General features: G+C 43.0%; 1 protein-coding gene across 2 annotated transcripts in view; it reads left to right on the forward strand.

Annotated features, from left to right (window-relative positions):
- The first annotated feature begins 3,178 nt into the window (after positions 1 to 3,178).
- The window catches only part of Cog8 (conserved oligomeric Golgi complex subunit 8), a 49,250-nt gene continuing 33,654 nt past the window's right edge, over positions 3,179 to 18,774 (forward strand). For both annotated transcript variants that reach the window (XM_075692482.1, XM_075692483.1), the window contains exons 1-6: positions 3,179 to 3,337; positions 3,792 to 3,866; positions 9,010 to 9,134; positions 10,079 to 10,182; positions 14,910 to 15,084; positions 17,456 to 17,617. In XM_075692482.1, the coding sequence (XP_075548597.1) occupies positions 3,247 to 3,337; positions 3,792 to 3,866; positions 9,010 to 9,134; positions 10,079 to 10,182; positions 14,910 to 15,084; positions 17,456 to 17,617 (732 nt within the window). In that variant the 5' untranslated portion in view covers positions 3,179 to 3,246. The remainder of the gene's footprint in view (positions 3,338 to 3,791; positions 3,867 to 9,009; positions 9,135 to 10,078; positions 10,183 to 14,909; positions 15,085 to 17,455; positions 17,618 to 18,774) is intronic.

An 18,774-nucleotide genomic window follows, 5' to 3' on the forward strand; every position in this document is an offset into this window, starting at 1 on the left:
TTGTAACCCACTTCTTGATAAACTAAACTAGTACCGACAATGCACTTATATTTTGAACAAGACACTGTGACCTGTGAAAATGCTAGAAAAACACAATCTCTCAGAGCTTGCAAATCGTTATTCGCACACATTTAGGGCATGCAGCAATCATAAATAATAGCGCCCACCGCTTCTCTGCTTAAGCGCTTGCTTACATATTAACGTGCAATATGGCCATGTGGCATGACCTGTTAACAAAGGTGTCTGTTTAGATAGTCTGCTCTTTCTTTCTATGTGGCACAGTAATATAAACTTGTTTTTTTACATATTAATGCTAGAAAAGGGTATTGTCCAATTTAAGAACACAATTTATTTGTTTCAGTACTTTCACTGCTTTACAGAAGGAAGTGGTGAACAAAAGTATATATGCATACTGTTAACTACACACAGTAATCTTCCATGGCTAGGTTACTCTGACAGCAATTGTAACCCACTTCTTGATAAACTAAACTAGTACCGACAATGCACTTATATTTTGAAGAAGACATTGTGCCTTGTGTGACCTGTGAAAATGCTAGAAAGACAAAGAAACTCGCAGAGCCTACAAATCGTTATTCACATATTTTGGGCACGCAGCAATCATAATAATAGTGCCCACTGCTTCTCTTTCTCTGCTTTGGCGCTTGCTTACATATTAACATGCAATATGGCTATGTGGCATGATCTGTTAACAAAGGTGTTGTCTGTTTAGATATTCTGGTCTTCCTGTGTTTTTCTAGCATTTTCACAGGTGACACAAGGCACAATGTCTTGTTCAAATATGCAAGTCACAGTAACTATGGCCATAGCCTTTTAGGTAACATTGGGCGCTATAACGTAAAACTATTCCAAACTTTTCTATTCCAATTCTGCAATCAGCCCTCCGCGATTAGTCAAAAACTTTTTGGGACCACCCCCACTTCACCTGTCCGTCACGCGACGTCACGAAAACCACGATAGCTCCCCATCTGATATGATGCTACACACTGATTATGCATGGTTGGACCGAACAAAAGAAAAGTAGTTATTTCTGATTAGACGCCTTTCACCATAAGACCTCGGCTATTGGTCAAAAGTTTTCGGGATGCACCCACTTCACCGGCCTGTTGCACTACGTCACAAGACCGTGAAAACTCACCACGTCAAAGTGATGTTTACGCATTAAAGATGCATTAATACGCCGGACAAAACTGAATTTTCTTCTGAATAGCCGCAGGCTGCCCCGTTCCGAAAGGAATAAAAGATGGCTGCCGCCGATCACTCACTCACCGGCTACTCGCACCTGCCGGAGAGCATGGGTTTATTTGCGTATAATAAATGTTTTTCCGTGGCCGTGTAACATTTTCTAGCGCTTTCGACACTTTTACAACTTCGTTCCGCCAACTCTTCTTTGCTGAGGATCCCTTTTAGCATCATTCTTAAGCTTCTGTTGCATGCCGCCACGATTGTAGACCAGCCACCGCAAGCTATGTAAAGGAAAGCAGACCAATCGCAGACGCCGGCACCATTATCGATTTTCAGTGCAGTGAATCGGCCCCATCGAACCCTTTTTCACCTGAGAGTGCTCCTCGCCTCTTGTGAGCCAGTTAGATAAGACAGGCCGCTCAGTGCAGGCAATGTTATTCGTTTTTCGAGTAAACAAATGTGACCTTCTATGAACGAGGGGAGCATTTGATTTAGTTCAGACAACCCTGCAGGTGACCGCCCGATGCTTGCGTCGGCAGTTACGCAAATTTGACGTCAGGAGATTGGAATAAAAACATATTGGAATAGTTTTACGTTATCGGGCCCATTATCTACGTATCCCAACTAAAGGTCCCAGCCGGCATGCATACACTTACATGGTCCCAAACTCGTTACTTCAATCCTAAAATCGGTCTTTGTCGGATAATTCAAACTTGACTGGTCAGCATGCACTTACCTGACCCTATTAGCGACAACGTCTTCCTTGCAGAAGCTTAGGGTACTACAGTTAATGTGTTGAACACATGTAATCTTCCACTGGAAGTGAATAACGATTTGTAAGCTATGCGAGTTGCTGTGTTTTTCTAACATTTTCCCAGGTCATATAAGGCACAATGTCTTGTTCAAATATGCAAGTCACAGTAACTATGGTCATAGCCTTTTAGGTCACATTATCTACGTATCCACTTCTCGTACTCGATGACTGAACCGAGACTGAGGTGTGACAAGGCACTTGCACTGCTTGATGGACTGAAGACCAGTAGGGCATTTGTACTTGTACCGCTCGATGAACTTGAATCTTGCAAGGGGTGGTGGTCTCACACGAGCGGCTTTTTGAAAGCGATGACTCTTCACCAAGCCCCACACCTTGCTGTTCGTTGTCATTTGGAAGCATCTTGTTGAAACACAATTCTGCTGGCACGTGCTCAAGAGCTCGGCGTTTTCGTGCTGGGGCATGATCCAAAGCATTGTCCTCACGTTTTTTCAAGTACGAAGGTTTCTTGTTAAAAACGCTGGGAACCACACCTTTATGCAGTTTTCGTGTCTTGCATCCTTCTTTGAAATCAGACGCAATGAAGTGACGACTGCAGACAGTGGAGTAACAGGACGTGAAATTGGGTGTCCAATTATCTCTTGCTATGACTTTTAGCCACTTCTGTCGAAGTTCTGCATCACACGGAATTTCGTGAAATGAAATGCCCGGGATTTTTCTCTTGCTGTACGATTTGCAGCGAGGTACACAGCAATAGGCCATACCGTTGAGTTTCAGGTCGCACAGTGCTCGAATAAAACCCTTAAAATAACACAACGCACTTACAATGAACGCAATGTTCCCGCTTCGGCCTGAAGCGTCTCGTTGGCGCTGCTGCAATTTGTTCTCAGTCCAACGTCAATACACTGCCGTTTGCCGCGCCAGCCAGAGGACAGTATTTTCTTCGAATGCCAGCGAACGAGGCAAACACGTTCTGTTACGAACATGAGGGGGCCTTGCTAACTTCCACATCGTCAACTAAAGCCCCTCCATGACGTTTTTCGCAATGCTGATGCTGACCAACGCTGTACGGCTGTTCTACCTTTACCATGGCTTTGGTTTCCCTATGGCTTTGCCGTGGCTTTACCATGCTTTACGAAGCCAATTGACGAGGCATTGGCTTTACATCCAAGTGCTTCCGACTTTCGTCTTGTGTGTAGGACATCCAAATCCATGACAAGCCAATTTATGTGCTGTTGTACACTTTATTCTATGTTGTAGCTGTTGTGGATATGGCAGCAGCCGGAAACGTCGAAGTTGACTTTGGTGAATCTGACTACTCCAACAGAGATCTTTTTTCTATAATAGCACCACCGGGTGAAGGTAAGTGATCGCCAGTATTTCTCATGAGCGCTGTTTTTTTATCGCTTCGTGCCGAAGCTTCTTAGCCGTCGCTTGGTGCTCTACTCCCGACTTTCGTCGTGGATGAAACATGCAAGAAACAATCAGCCGAATATTCATAAGCGTCATCGTTGGTAAATCACAGATAAGAGCTGTCAATGAACTCTTAATAAGTGCTATATTTGAAAGATGCGTTTGGTATTGTGCTTTTGCTGGGCTTGGTATGCCAAAGTGAATGGCCTTAAGGAGTTCGAAAGTGGCAGAGTACCTGGGAAAAAAAAAATCAGAGAGACATACTGGCGTTCTTTATTCGCCTACCGTGTTAGCACATTTATTATCGTTACTGCAGATCTGTAACGTTTTCCTGGATTCATTACCTGCAGAACCAAAACCGAACTCGCTTGTTGGCATTTCTTTTCATGCATCATATTTTCAGCTGACGCCTGGAGGGAAAACGCGGACATAACCTCATATGTGCAAGAACTGAGCTCGTACGACGTCCAAAGGCTAAGTACGAGCGCTTTTATCTTTCACTATCATTACAGTTGTCATCTGCAAAAAAAAAAAAGAAAAAAGATAGTAAGGAATGTGTGATGCAAGATTTCAACAGGAGTGGCGATGTGCGCTTGTTGGTTGTTCATCCTGAAGCTAGACAGGGAACAAGGACATGAAAAGGCACACAAAGAATACACACGAAAGGCTATACATTTGCAGCCTTGCACATTTCTTCGGCTTCTTGTAGGTTCAGTCCCTGTTGCCAAGTAACTTCTCTCGGAGCTTTCCATTATTTATACCAAAACAATTTGGTCTTTAATCAGAGACTCTTCAAGTAAGCCAGAGTTACAAAACTTTGCTTCCTTTTTTAGGCTTCATAAAAACTGCTCAAAAGATTTAGCCTCTTCCTGTACTCACAAGCGAAAAATGTGCCTCTCGTACACTTAATTTCCCCTGGTCCATGCAGTATTCTTCAAACTTTCACAGTAACGTGTCATAGTCTTCCTTGCTCTCACCTTCAGTGAACAAGAAGTTGTTGTAGACGTCCAGTGCCTCGTCACCCAAAGTGCTTAGAAGAATAGCTGCCTTGACTGCTGAAGTTCTCATCTTTTGCGCTGATGCCGCAGTAATGAAAAGGTGCAGTTTCTGCTTGAAGACCATCCAGTTTTTCTGCATGTTGCCGGACAGCTGTAGTGGTTCGGGGGCCTGATAACGTCCATACTCAGTGAGGGAAAGCGCTTCTGACACCATATTCACGCAATTTGGAGAGCTGCATGTGTATTCTTCATGAGCCTTTTCGTATCCTTGTTCCTTGTCTATGCTGCAACTCTTTTGTTGCAAGATTTCAAATCTTATGTTTCTTTCTCTCTCTCCCACTTTAATTGGGTTGTTTGCTACTTACCACGAGCCAGTAGATGTCAATCGTCATCGAATCATTCTTTCTCTTAATAGTTCTTCACAGCTGTCGCTCTGCCATGAAACTTTGCAGCTTATAAGCAAAATAATTAAAGTACAGTTCAATGTGAATTGCGTGCTGCTGTTTACGCAGAACCAGAAGAATAATTAAATAAAAAGAAAGGGCTAAATAGTTTTAGTTTCTTGTATATGTACTGCATCATTTGCAAACAGATTTTAAACTGTTATTTCACAGTTGAAATAATAACATGTCATTTCGGTGGGGACCTTGTTCACTGAATGCACGCTTGAGAGCAGCACAGTACCACTGCACAAGCGCTCCGTCATGTGGCTCTTTTCATATTTCACAGGCTTTCTTTGTAACCCAGAAAAAAGGACAGTGTGTGAGACACATCGTACTGGAAACAACTCGATTGGTGGTTTCTGAAGGTGCTCTCCAAATCTGTGTACCGTACTTGGGGTCCTCTGCCAATAATTAAAAAGTTGGGTAATTGAACTTAATTAATGAGTGAATTACGGGGAAAACAGAAAATTCCCTGAGTTACTACAGGCCAATGTGAATAGTATGCGTTTGGTTCAATTCACTTCCGACACGCCTTTCACTTTTAAAATCTTGGCTCAAGTTATGTGGGACACCCTGTATAATGATGGCTGTTATGATTCCTAGAAAAAACAGATCCATTGGCCCTTTAAGGACGAGACATATAAATACCCAGAAAAAAATGTTTTTTTTTTCTTTTCAAACATGAAAAACACATCAAGAGTAAGCATAATCAACAAAAACAAAATTTGTTTTTCTGAAATTTTTTCAACAATAGGGAGAACCCCAGACAGGAAACTGGAAGTGGGCTTCACCCCGTGCCACTTGAGGCTTCGTTTTTAGCTTTTATATATAAACTATCATACACAAACCATAGGTGTACATTTCATTTGCGTGTGTGACACCACTGTAGCTAGATATCTTGCATCGGCCTGTCTTCTCTGACCTTGCTTTCAATATACAGTGAGTCACGTGCCAAACTTCTTCCTTGTCAAGTGTTCCTGCTCTAAACCAACAAATGATGCTTGCTGCCTGTCATTCAGTGTTGGTCGAAGACATTTAGCCAGAAACTTCATACCCAATACTGAAACTCGACAATAATTTTTTTTTTCTGGTATGTTGCCTGTAGGCAACATACCAGAGGGTTAAACAAAAATAATAAAGGGTTAAACAGTTAAATTCTTAATAAATGTGCAATGAAGATTCATAAAAGGCAAAGTTGGCAACCATTAAAACTTGTCGCATAGCTACACAGTGCTGCAATGTGGGCTTGTCGGTATGGCATCTTTGAGTACTATTGTACTGATTACAGATGAGGAATGCAAGAAGACACGTGAAAGACATACACACAGCGCTAACTTTCAATAGTATTTATTATTTCCAGATACTTCGCTTTACTTATACCCACAGTCTCATGCATCAGCGAACACGTGCATTAGAGCAACCACTTATCTAATAGAGAACAATAACAAACAATAAGGCTAACAGACATCACAAATCCAGAAAAAGTCGCAAAAGCAATCTGTGAAAAACAGTACAGTAACAGGTATGTCAAATGCCATGCAAGCATCACATTCCATTAAGTTGCTGAAAAGGCTACATAGGCCAGGCAGACAGATGTCTGAATGACAGACTGCGTGAACACTGTAAGGAAGTGGGAAAAAAAAGGACACCAGACGGTTTTTAATGCATTTGCATTCACACACTTTCCGGAGGCTATCTGTCTATGTATGTATGTATGTATGTATGTATGTATGTATGTATGTATGTATGTATGTATGTATGTATGTATGTATGTATGTATGTATGTATGTATGTATGTATGTATGTATGTATGTATGTATGTATGTATGTATGTATGTATGTATGTATGTATGTATGTATGTATGTATGTATGTATGTATGTATGTATGTATGTATGTATGTATGTATGTATGTATGTATGTATGTATGTATGTATGTATATGTGTCTGTATCTTAACCATTTTCCCACCTAACTGGGTCACTGGGTGGTCTTTGGTCGAATCATTTGCTCATCAGGCTGCTGTGCTGAGGCAACAGGGTTCGAAACAAACAATCAGATCAACTTGGGTCACTGAGTGTGCGCCAATGTGTACATACGGGCCTTTCTTCGACGAAGCTCTTTTGTGCCAACATGAGTCACTGTAGATGTGGTGCTGGTTAGGCACTGCCGTTTGAAGAAACTCTTTTCTTTGACACTGACTTGGAGTATTAAGTATGCGCCACTCAGTGTGTGCTGGTATTCAACGAACGTCTTTGATGCCAACTTGGGTAGCTAGGTATGTGCTGCAGGGAATGCGCTACTCTGCAGTGACGAAAGATTCCTCAAGTTTATCCGATGCTGAGAAAAATCAAACCCACATCACAAATGTTCCTCAAGGACAGCGACCTGACACATTAGAAGGCTGTGCAACAAATGCCTTGGGTAGGTGTCGCTTTTCAATGAACTCCTTTCACGCCAATGCTTTCGCGAGCTGCGCCATGAATGCACTGGCTATGTACCACTCTTACCAACTTGGGTCACTGAGTATGTGTCACTGAGTGTTGTTACATATCAACATGGCCAAGGGCATTAATTGGACGTTTGCCACCAGGCAACACCACCTATCCATCAGTGCCTACCAAGAAATCAATGCAGCGTTGACACCAACTGCTGACGGGTCCACAAAAGGCAACCCCCCACCACTATTTGAACTAATGATGAAAAGGGCCAACATCAAATGCTAGCAAAGAATGGTGCCGACCTTGTATTCTCAGATTGCTGTTCTGTTCCCTATTCCGTACCATCGGAGGTGCAGGTTCATTGGAGATGCGGGTGCATCGGATGTATAGGTGCTGGGGGACGACGCGATATCATGGGCATAGTATCGCAACCAATTCGACGATGGTGATTGGTTGCGATACAGTCATCAGATTTCTTAGTTGACTCGCCTGGGGAAGATGATGGTATTAAAAGCGGAGACTTTTCGTGCAGTGGGGCCGACATGTCCTGACATGAACTCTGACATTTATCTTGTTCCTGCATGGAGTGGGCTTCTGTAACTGGACCCATGTAAATAATGCCAAATAAAACCTTTATCCTTCATTCCTCCTACTGGACGTGCTAGTCGATGGGCTTGGTGGATTCCTTGCCCTAACACCACTCCTAGACATAACAGTGTGTGGCAAGCAAGGGAACAATTTTCAATGTTAGCAGGCACCGGTGCAAACTTCTTGGCAGCACCACTAGAGGGTGCAGCCGGCCTAGAAAGAAAGGGGGAGAGAGGAGCTCGGTTGCCACATGACACGTTTCTCAGTGTTTGCATGCACCAGTGCACCATGCATTTCAGAGGCCACATGCAGACTTTGCAGCGGATGCGCTAGGTGGTGCTGAGTGTTCTTATGAAAGCGCAAAAGTGGAGTCCTGCTGCAGAATACGCCTCCTACATAGCTCCTTCCAAGGATGGCGATTCGTTGTGTGGCTATGTTGATTCAGTGCTAATGCATTATTTTTCACAGTCATTGTGAGATGGGTAGTGCCAAACTTTCTTGTCCCATCATTGCCTAGAACATAGTTGAAGAGTCCATTTTGAAAATGCTATAATTCTAGGCAGAAACAAGTGGGAGTTAACTCGCCTGATTATAAACGAAGATTGGTATTGCCAGGAATGGTGATGCATGCATTAGCAAACCAACTATTGCACTGTCAAATAAAGAATTATAATTTCTGTGCATGAGCTGAAATGAGTAAAGTATCAGCATTCTTCTTTGTGAAATTGGTGTCTGCTAGACTTGTTGTTTGTTATTGTTGTCTACTTAATAAGTAATTATACCAATGCACATGTTCACTGATGCACGAGGCAGAGGGTGTAAGTGAAGCACTGGTACCCAGAACTAAAACATATTGTTTCAAGTTAGCGCCATGTCTGTATTTTTCGTGGGCCTTGCATCCTCATCTGTATACACTGCTATAGTACTCCAAGATAGCTACACAGTTCCCCTCTTGCAGATCTATTATCATTGTAATTTCATAGGCTGTCACGCAACCATCGCAGGAGTAATGTGGACGAAGCAGTGCTTTCACAGCTTTTAAGCTTAACAATGGCTGTTGAGACAGCGCACTCATTCCCATTTCCACAGCTGAAGACATTGCTGTAGCTTGTTTGTTACAAATTTGTTGCTTGTACATTTGTGCCCCGAACAGCTCATGAGCCAGAGCGACTGGCTGAAGAGAAAGCACTAGTCTTGGAACAGACACAAAAGTTGGCCTTTGAGAATTACAAGACATTCATTAAGACAGCGCAGTGCTCCAAGGACATCTTTAAAGAGGTGAGTGGCAGTGGGAAGCAAATGTAATGGTCTATTGGTCTGTTTGTAACGCACGTTTCACTGCACGAAAACACCAAAAGCTGTTGAAGGCTCAAGCAAGAGGTCTCCTCACTAAAACAACCGACTTATAACCTGTACTGAGTTTATTTAAAGAATTTTACAGTGATAACTCTTATGGGCTCACGTGCCCGTGTCATTTCAATGTTGATTTTGGTCGCCAGTGACTGTTGCCAGTGATCCTAAAAGCTTCGCAGGAAGTTTGTGAAGAAATAATTCTTTTGCCTGGTGGTAGTTTGAAGTCTGGATCCAGAGATTGTCATTCAGAGACTTCAGTTGTCAGCCCCTCAGTCTATGCTGCAGTAGAGAAAAATGCTCTGACTTGAGAGTGCTATCATGCTGCCAGCTGTTATGATTGGCTGATGTCAAACCCTGTGGCTAATCCATGAGCCAGCACAGAGGTCAAATAATTTAAGCAAAGACAGCAGTAACGAAAGGCTATATAGGTAAGAGGAGGAAGAAAAGGACACATCTCTCCACTTCTCCACCACCAGGGAATGCCAACAGATAAAAACTACTTGATCGCGAGTAGTCATTGAATAACCTTTTTTGTCATCCTTGAAAGGAAGTTTCTCATGCAACATGTGCAAATCTTTTCTTTGATCAGTACCACTTTAAACAGTTCCAAGACTTACTATGCATAACATTGTGCTGGCTGTCATGTCACTGCTTCACAATATGGGCAAAACTGCAACATCTCAGTTTATTTGTAGCAAATTTATTTATTTCCATAAAAGCATCACTGTTTTAAGTTGCAAATGTGTTTTAGACAACAGGAGTGAGGAAAGACACTGAATGTGAATTCTGCCCCCTCCAGGGCCACTCGAATACCAGACAGACTGATCCTACTTCTGTTTTTATTCTTTTTTCCCCCAATACCTTCATAGTTCAGTGTGGTTGAAGGAAAGCTGGATGCTCTGCAAGAGAAGCTTCCAGAGTTTGCCAAGAAGTGCCAGCAGTTCAGCCTGCAATCCCAGCAAATCACCACAAGGTGAGCGTTGCCTATTATATATATGATTTTTCTGTTTATTCTGTTGTGTGCCATGAACAACTAGAAGAAATGCAAGTTTTTAACCTGGGCATCAGTCCTATGCTGCATTGCATGCTCACAAGACTTGTTCACAGCAGAAGCAGGAGAAGGTAACACAACTCTTGCCTAGTTTAGTCAGTCTGCATAGAAAGTTCTAGAGTTCTTTAATAGACCACTGTGTACATGCCTAACAGACATGTATACTCCTTAACATGAGCTGGATGTCAAGGGACTGTATGATGTGCTTTTTCAGGGTCTCATATTGGAAGTTCAGGCCAAGCTCTTGTTCCCTAGAAGTCTTGAGCACGTCAACTACCAAGCAGTTGAAGTTTGTCTGGTTAGCAAAAATTAAGTGCATAGTCACCTACATAATGAACTATATTGCATGTTAGTACACAAGCTGTTGTTTACTGCTTTGTTAACCTTGCTCCAAAAAATTTTGTTAAGTATGTACATTACTCACAACCCAGTGCAAACTCCTGATCACTGAGCAGAAACTTGACCCTTCCAACAAATAAACATAGAGTGGTCAGCAGCTAAACAACCATCAGCCAATGCACCACATTTGGCTGTAAATCCCATTTTGTCAATGTGATCACAATTGTATTTTTGATACTGGAACAGGACGTCTTGTCAAATTGAACTAATCCTAGATATGTATGCTAAAAGCTCTCAATTCAAAATTGTTTTAATTTTTTTTTATACATTCATGATGAATCCTCAGCTTAGCAGGGAAAGTAAAAAGAAGTGTGTAGAAAAGGAGCATGCCACTCGGTGTGTGCTGGGGGTGTATTCTGTAAGAGTCCACCTAGTGGACTGTCCATTTTAACCGCCGCTGATCGGCTGGGGCCACTCATCTCCTTCTCACTCGCACAGCTCCATCCAATCAGCAAATCAGCAGTGGCTGAAATAGACACTTCACTAGGTGTACTCTTACAGAATTCCCCTCCTGCTCTTCAATGAACTTATTTGATACCAACTCGGGTCACTAGGTATGTAACAGTAGGTGTGTGCCGCTCCTCCATGAGCCTTTTTGATGCCAACAAGGTATGCACCACTATATATGTCCTGCTCAACAGGGACATAAATTATCCTTGAAATTCCCCCAATGTTCAGCGGAATCGAACCTGTGCCATGCACGATCCTTATGGTGGCACCACTAGATGACGCAGTGGGAAGCGCGAGAGAGAAGCCCAGCTGCATACATGTTTCAGTGGTGGCAATATCATGTCTTCTTGCATTGCTTCAGTGCTGATCACATTAATGTCGACATTCATTGAGAGATAGTTTCCGCTGGAGTTTTTTTTTTTAATCACGTGGTTAACATTCTTTGGGAATTTCGCCCATTTCGCAGTATGTCCGTCCATCCTTTCCTAACCTCTCTTATGCCGACTTGGGTCACTGGGCGCTGGGAAGTCTATGGTCTAATGGGTAGAGCATTGAGCTGCTGTGCTGAGGTAGGCAGGTTGAAAGCCAGTCGTAGGACCAACTTGGGTCCAACAGATGCACAGGATGCACAAGCATGTGGTTTTTTATCTCATGTTGAGGAGCCGCATTGTCGCGTCGAGACATGCGCTGATTACAGTGACACTAAAGGCAAACACCAAGTCAAGCTAAAGTGATAGATTAGTGCTCGTGAATCTCTAAGGCGTCAATATTATAGCGAACAGAGCCTTAATAATCGAGAGATCGAGGTAAATGCAGTACATGATCAGAGACTCCCCCTTGACTTGCACTTGCCCGATGACGAAAGTACTCCCTAGTTAAATTCTGTCACTAGTACTCAACTACTCGTTGCAAAAAGCATCATAGTATTGTATTATAAGATGAAATAAAATGCTACTTGTCCAGTTCCATTTCATGTTTAGAAAAATGAACTCATTGAAATTACCGTTGACAACGACACAAGCAGTCGAAAGGTTTCATTTTCCCTCAACTCTGTGCTGCCCATGCTTTTGCGTTTCAGTACTTTCCTAATCGCGTGGGGCTGCGCTGGTTTTGCTGGCTCACGAAACTCGCACAAACTGCAAGTATCAGAGAATTCAACTTCCGTGTGATGTCAAGAGATGCCCGAACGGTCTACGCTACTTGACCGAAAAGCAGTTGCAGCAGCGAATCCGCCGCTCTGTCTTCGCTCGGTGCTGCTGTCTGTTGGGCACCGTCTTACTCACTGATAGCAGCACACGGCCGGGCTAGAGGGGTGACGCACACGCTCTTTCTTACAGCCTGCATGCCCTATGAGGGAACACTAAGGTGAAGTCTTGACGGCTGATTGCCACGCTCGCCGAGTGGGGGCGCGTCGACCCAACCCTACCTCTTCTCGGTAGGCACCTCGCCTCTAGCCGGTAAGAACGGACGGAGAGCTGTATCAGTATCAGAAGCTGATGACTGTGAAACTCACTCGAAACCTAACAGGGAAACATGTCTATTCATCGAGTTTGGAAAAGCAAAATGTGCTGTGTGCTGTTCAAATATTCTCACCGCAGGTTTGTGAAGTGCTACAGCATCTGCAGGAGAATAACTGTGGAGATAAGGCCTTATATGATTTTAAAGAAGCTAGTCACCATTAAGAAGTTAGCCACCATTCGTTTTCTGAAAACATTAGAGGAATGGTTTGACATACGTGATACATCCTATGCAGGAAGTGGCTACAAGGTGCCAATCTGTAATACGAACGATCATCATTTTCTGTGGCTAGAAAACGAGTTCGCTGTATACATAAGGAATGTGCAGTCATGTTCAGTCACCTCAGGCAACGGCGCACTCACAGAAGAGACATTTCAAGCCTTGCTCTTCACAATGCAGTCCACTGTGGAAACAACACGATTCTTGCTGCAGAAAGGCATCAGTTATGTGCTGACGAAGAAATTAAATAGCAGTCCAATTGAGGCACTTTTTGGAAGAATTCGACAAATGTGCAGCAGCAACAATCAACTGAATGCCAGGGATGTTACAGCTGCTTTTGATCGGATTGTGAAGGTGAAGTTGTTTCACGATAAGCTGGATTACATAAGGAAACGTCAAGCCGCTACACCAGGGTCAGTGACTTACTCGGGCTTGTCATATGTTGGTGGCTACATTGCTAAGTTAATAACAGATTTTGGTTGCAAGTCCTGTGAAAGGCTTGTAACAAAAACATGCAACAAAGATGATCCTGTGTACGCCCTGTTGCAAGGCAAAGACAGGAGCAGATTATGCTACCCAAGGCCAGAGTTTCTTGCTCTTTTTAACAATGTAGTGAATTTTTATGAGCACATGGCAAAGAACTTGCCAAGAATGAATGTGCTTGAAATTCTTCAACTACTCATTGAGCATCAGCTCGAACGTGCGTCAGTACTAAACTGCCCAGAGTGCATCGACGACAGCCACGGAAAACAATCATCGGCTTTAATTGCCAAAAAGTTCTTGCAAATACTTCTCATCAACCATGCAAACAAAATCACCGACACGCAAGATAAGCCCTTCAAATATTTGCACGAGCCATCCAGGAAGTTCATCAGACTATGACCTCGACACGTATGAACTCATGATCTTCGACGAGGAAGAAATTGTCCCATTAAAAACTACTTGTTTACGCAGTCTTCAGCGCCTCTTTTTAGTGATTATCTTTAATCGAAGTTTGTACCAAACTTTGCTGAAATCAATGTTAGAAATGCAGCAGGTATTATTCAATAAAAAGTATACTGAAGAATAATTTGCATCATTTGCATCTTATCCTTTGTGTTGAAATGTTTTTCCAAATTTTCATGATGTGAAGCTTCGCAAAGATAATTTACTGCTGTTCGGCCCTATAAGCCAAGAATTCCAGGAGAAGAGGGGGGGGCAATCACCCATTTCGAGGACGCCCATAAGGAAGGGAATGTAAATTAGCGTAAACAGATATCAACTGTTCCCCGGTCTCCACAAACGAGGGAGGCCGTCCGATTCAGTCAGTTGAAATGGCCAGGGTGGGGTGACAGCGCCACGAACTAGCGGCAGTGAAAGATGGGAACTAGCCCCGAAGCGCAGACCATGAAAGAGCGCACTCATCACCCCTCTAGCCCGGCCGTGGGCAGCAAAGGGCGGTGATGGCGTATGAAACGCCACCACTCCCCGGATTGAATGGTGGGAAATTTGAATTTCGAAAAAAGGTATTCGGACCCTTCAGATACAATTTTCTCGAAAAATAATTCTTTTCTTGACATGAAATAAGCGTTGCGAGGTTTCTGGAAAGGTATTTAAAGAGTCCACGTCAACTTAAAATTTGCCTTTAGTGTCTCTTTAAAAATGATTCCTGCCACCTGGCACCTATTCCAGCTCTCCCTGTCATCGGGCAGAATCATCAGAAAGGGGGAGCTCTGCAAAAGCACATGGATATGACAGTGAGTGGCGAAGCCCAGCCCACGTCACAGCTCATGCTGAGAAGCAACTGTGTCGTTGGAACTTCCTCCGGCTGGCGGCATCAAATGTCTCAGAACTGCACTGCTCCTGGGCTCTGTACAACCATTATGGGACCTATACAAGCTCTCACTTTCATTGGCTTCTCGCACACCTCTGAAAAGTTTCTCCGGTCTACTTTTTGTCTCATGGTCTGTCTTTTTCATACCATTTGGTCAATTACAAAAAAAGTATTATTATATAGTATGTTGTAGCATTAGAAATTTGCTTGTTAAGCTTCACTACATTGCACTGTCCTTTTGTGTGTGTAGATGGCGCCAGATGTCCCAGATGCTGTCCAAGCATCCACAGCTCTTGGAAGTGTTGGAGCTCTCACAGCTGATGGAGACGTGTGTTCGCAATGGCTGCTATGACGAGGCCTTGGAGCTGGCTGCCTATGTGCGAAGACTCGAAAAAAAGCATGCCGCTGCCATTCCTCTCATTGCGGTCTGTCTCATTTTGCTATTTCTTGCTGGCCAGACACTGTGGAGCTTTGTGGCTAGCGTAGCCTGTTAGTCAAAAATCCTGCCATATGCATGTTCGAATTCCTGGCATTCAGGGTGTTCATATTAACCCAACAGAAGCGGGTCGTGTTGGTTTGTCGAGCTCTAACTGGCCTGCCGAGTTTGTGTAAACACTAGCCGGTTAAATTTAACAAACGTTGAGTCAGGCTGAGCCGGCCCAACAGCATGGGGTAGGTTGTCTCAGCCCCACCCGTTTATAGTGCCCATGTGAGCATGGACGGGCTGGACCAGCTAGTGCTGAGACTTTGTGTGACCACTGAGATGTCAACATTCTTAGGCATTGGCAATGGGAAAGGCATTGAGACAAGGCAAAGACAATCACTTTGAAGAGCCATGAAATAGTGTTTTTGCAGATGGCTATAGGAACTGGAAGCCTGATTTGAAGGTTTATGTCTCAGCTTGGCACTGCGTGCTGCCCTTGTGTAGACCCATCAGAAGCAAGCTTATGTATATGCAGTCATGTTGGGTCTGGCTAGCCTGGTTGCTGACTCGACCTGCTTGCGTCTGGTTTATGTAAACATAGCCATGAACACCTGTTTTGCTACTTTCACTGGACAGGAGGCATGCTAGTCCTCTGAAGGTTAACAAGGCTAAACACTATTTGATAACTACTTACTTCTGTTATAACCTTTCGCTTCTGTTAAATAATGAGTACATTCAACTGTCATTAATTCTACCCTTGTGAAACTACAAGTTTTTCTAAAATTATTCAAAAGGTCATATCAATGACCTTTCGAACAGTGACAAAATGAATGAATTCAAATTTCTTTTATTGCTTGAGGTTGTCTGTAATGTCTCTTGCTTCTTTCTCTTGAAGCATGACTCAACCAGCATATGGTGAAGAGCGCGGGCATATTTAAACACTGCCTCAGCGTTGGACTGAAATGAAAATTTCCACACTGTTGATTGCATCCCCACCATTAGCAACTATTGTGACACGACGCGAAAAAAGTGGGAACGGATGGACTTTACAGGTGCAAGGAGCGTTGGCCACTAAAAGATAAAGATAGAACAGCTTGATGCCTATGGAATCAGCAGCACTATTTGCTGAATTTCTTGTATCTTCAAGCTTTTGGTAACTGCCACACATTTGAGGGACACCTATGGGGTCAAATTAGCATGCTTCCACATTCAGCCTAAACGAATTTTTCTGCTGTAGCAATGTATGGTTTCTTTCCGGGAACTTATAATGCATTCGGATTAAGTGAAAAGAGGCATTAACTGAGGTCAATATACCGGGAGTTGACTGTATACCTATAACCCACCACGCCGGCTTGGTGGCTATGGTATCGTGCTGTAGAGCACAGGTTGAGGGTACAACTCCTAGCCTCCACAACCACATTCCAACGAAAGTGGAATGTGAAAATGCTCGTTTAGTGTGCTTTGGGTGCATGTTTAAGAACACCAGGTGGTCAAAATTAGTCCAGAGCTTCTTACTTCAGCGTCCCTCATGACCTAATATGTAGTTTCAAGACACTAAACCTCGCAATTTCAACATTTTTCTTTTATGAGTATAAGTAACTGTTGCCAAGATTGGAGGCAAAGTAAGTAACCTTCACGTAATTTGATGGCAGCAGCAGCAGCAGCTGCAGCATGAATTTCTCTATACAGTTTGCCTTCAGTTGGTAGCCTTTTCCTGTGCCTGCTAATGTGTCAACATCTGTGGCACTACATAGAGTGTGTTTTGATAAATTTTTCATTATATCCTTGCCTCCCCTCCCAATGCCAGTGACAAATGCACTGACCAGTGGTACTCACAAGCCACTGTGCATTTGGTAGCTCATAATTCTCGTCTTTTCAGTGTCCATGTTCGACGCGATTGATATAGAGACACATTGCCATGGGCACTTGCTTTGCATTTTGCAGAAAAGCACAAGAAACATTGTGTATAGCGGAGAGAACCAGTCACTGAAGTACTTTTTATTTTTTTATTTTTGCATTGTACTGCTTGCTTTGTCCTTAAAGATGCAATGTTACCAACTTTTCTGACTATCCACACTTCTAGTTTTGTACTTTGTTGTCCATGTTCAGAAAAGCATTGGTGTTCCAGCTCCTCAGAGGTGTCATGGACATAGCCAGCAGCTTCGCCAGGTGTAATGTTAACGCAACAGGTTCAGGCCAGCCGTTACAGGTGACAACAAACTCAAGAAACATAAGCTTTTAATTGAGCCAACTCATGCTCACTAATGAAAAGTGCAAAACATGTGCACATGGAAATGTGAATCAATGAATCAAGGAAATACATAAATGAATAAATGAGTGGATGCATCAGTCGATCCTTCTACCCATTGCAGAGCATCGGCGCAGAAGTCCGTGAATCCCAGCAGCTGATGCTAAGCCAGCTGGTAGGACAGCTGCGGTCCAACATTCAACTTCCTGCATGCCTCAAGGTGATCGGTTACCTGCGGCGCATGGATGTCTACTCTGAGGCAGAACTGCGTGTTCGTTTTCTTCAGGTAACACTATGCGCAATTCTTTCCAGTAAATTTTGGGCATGCTTCTTCTTCTATGTCATTGTGGATATTTTACTTGATCTTGCCAGCGACTGCGTGCTCTGTTAAAGGCTCTCTTACTTTTAGCACCCCTTAAATTTATCAAGCTTCATGAATAGAAGCGCTTTACCGGTGTTTATGTATTGTGGAAACAGGTAACATGTACTGTCTTTGTCAAAAGTATATGAGCTATGTTGCCTGCGACCACCACACCATGCTGACAACAGGCTGCTTAAGTGAGCTCCTGTTGTATGCCAAAAGTTCCAACATCCTGGGGAAGGAAAAAAAATCCTACTTACCATCTAGAGGTCTGGAGTTTCAGGAGCATCAGAGAATTTGCAGCACACAGCCAAACGACATATAAGGCAAAGGCACAGAGTATCGTGTGTGCTTTTGTCTTAAGAGAAAAAAAAGGGGGGGGGAGAGGGAAAGATGGGCAGGTAAAGGCTGCACATATGACTACATTTATATTGCTGGGCAAACATCTGATGAACTAAAAGAAAGAAAAAAATGAATGGCCAAAACCAAAGTTTCAAAATGTAAGTGCACTCGAGCATTTTCCACAAGGAGTTCAGAGGAATAATAATGCTGCCCACCACTATATGTACTGGGTTTTAATCCATTTTCTGTGGTAGGTGCTGCGATTTTGTCACATTGGCAGGTTCATTTGACAAGGCTAATACTACTTTACAGACAAATTGCAGTGATATTAACTATTTAACATAATTTCACTAAATAAATTTGTAATTAAATCTTTAGGACTACATGTCCCAATTGTGGAATTGAGGTTTAGCGGCAATGAACTTCAGTTGATCCTTGATATAAACGAAATCTAAAATCGCATCCAACATGAAAATACCTTCATTATAGTCAATATTTGTTATAAGCATATGTATAAATTTATTGCCCTCAGATAACAGTGAGAATTTTCCAACATTTATATTTCGTTGTAATTCGATAATTTGTTATATTCATGTTCAGCATATCGAGGTCTGAGTGTACAGTCGAACACACTTGTGACGATACCAGTTTTAACAGTATATTGGACATCATATGCAATGAGCAGCTGATGCACTCACAACTTTTGTATGTGTTCCATGGTAAAATAAACTGCTTACTGC

The sequence above is a fragment of the Dermacentor variabilis genome, chromosome 5, assembly GCF_050947875.1.
Source record: "Dermacentor variabilis isolate Ectoservices chromosome 5, ASM5094787v1, whole genome shotgun sequence".
In the NCBI taxonomy this organism is placed as follows: Eukaryota; Metazoa; Arthropoda; class Arachnida; order Ixodida; family Ixodidae; genus Dermacentor; species Dermacentor variabilis.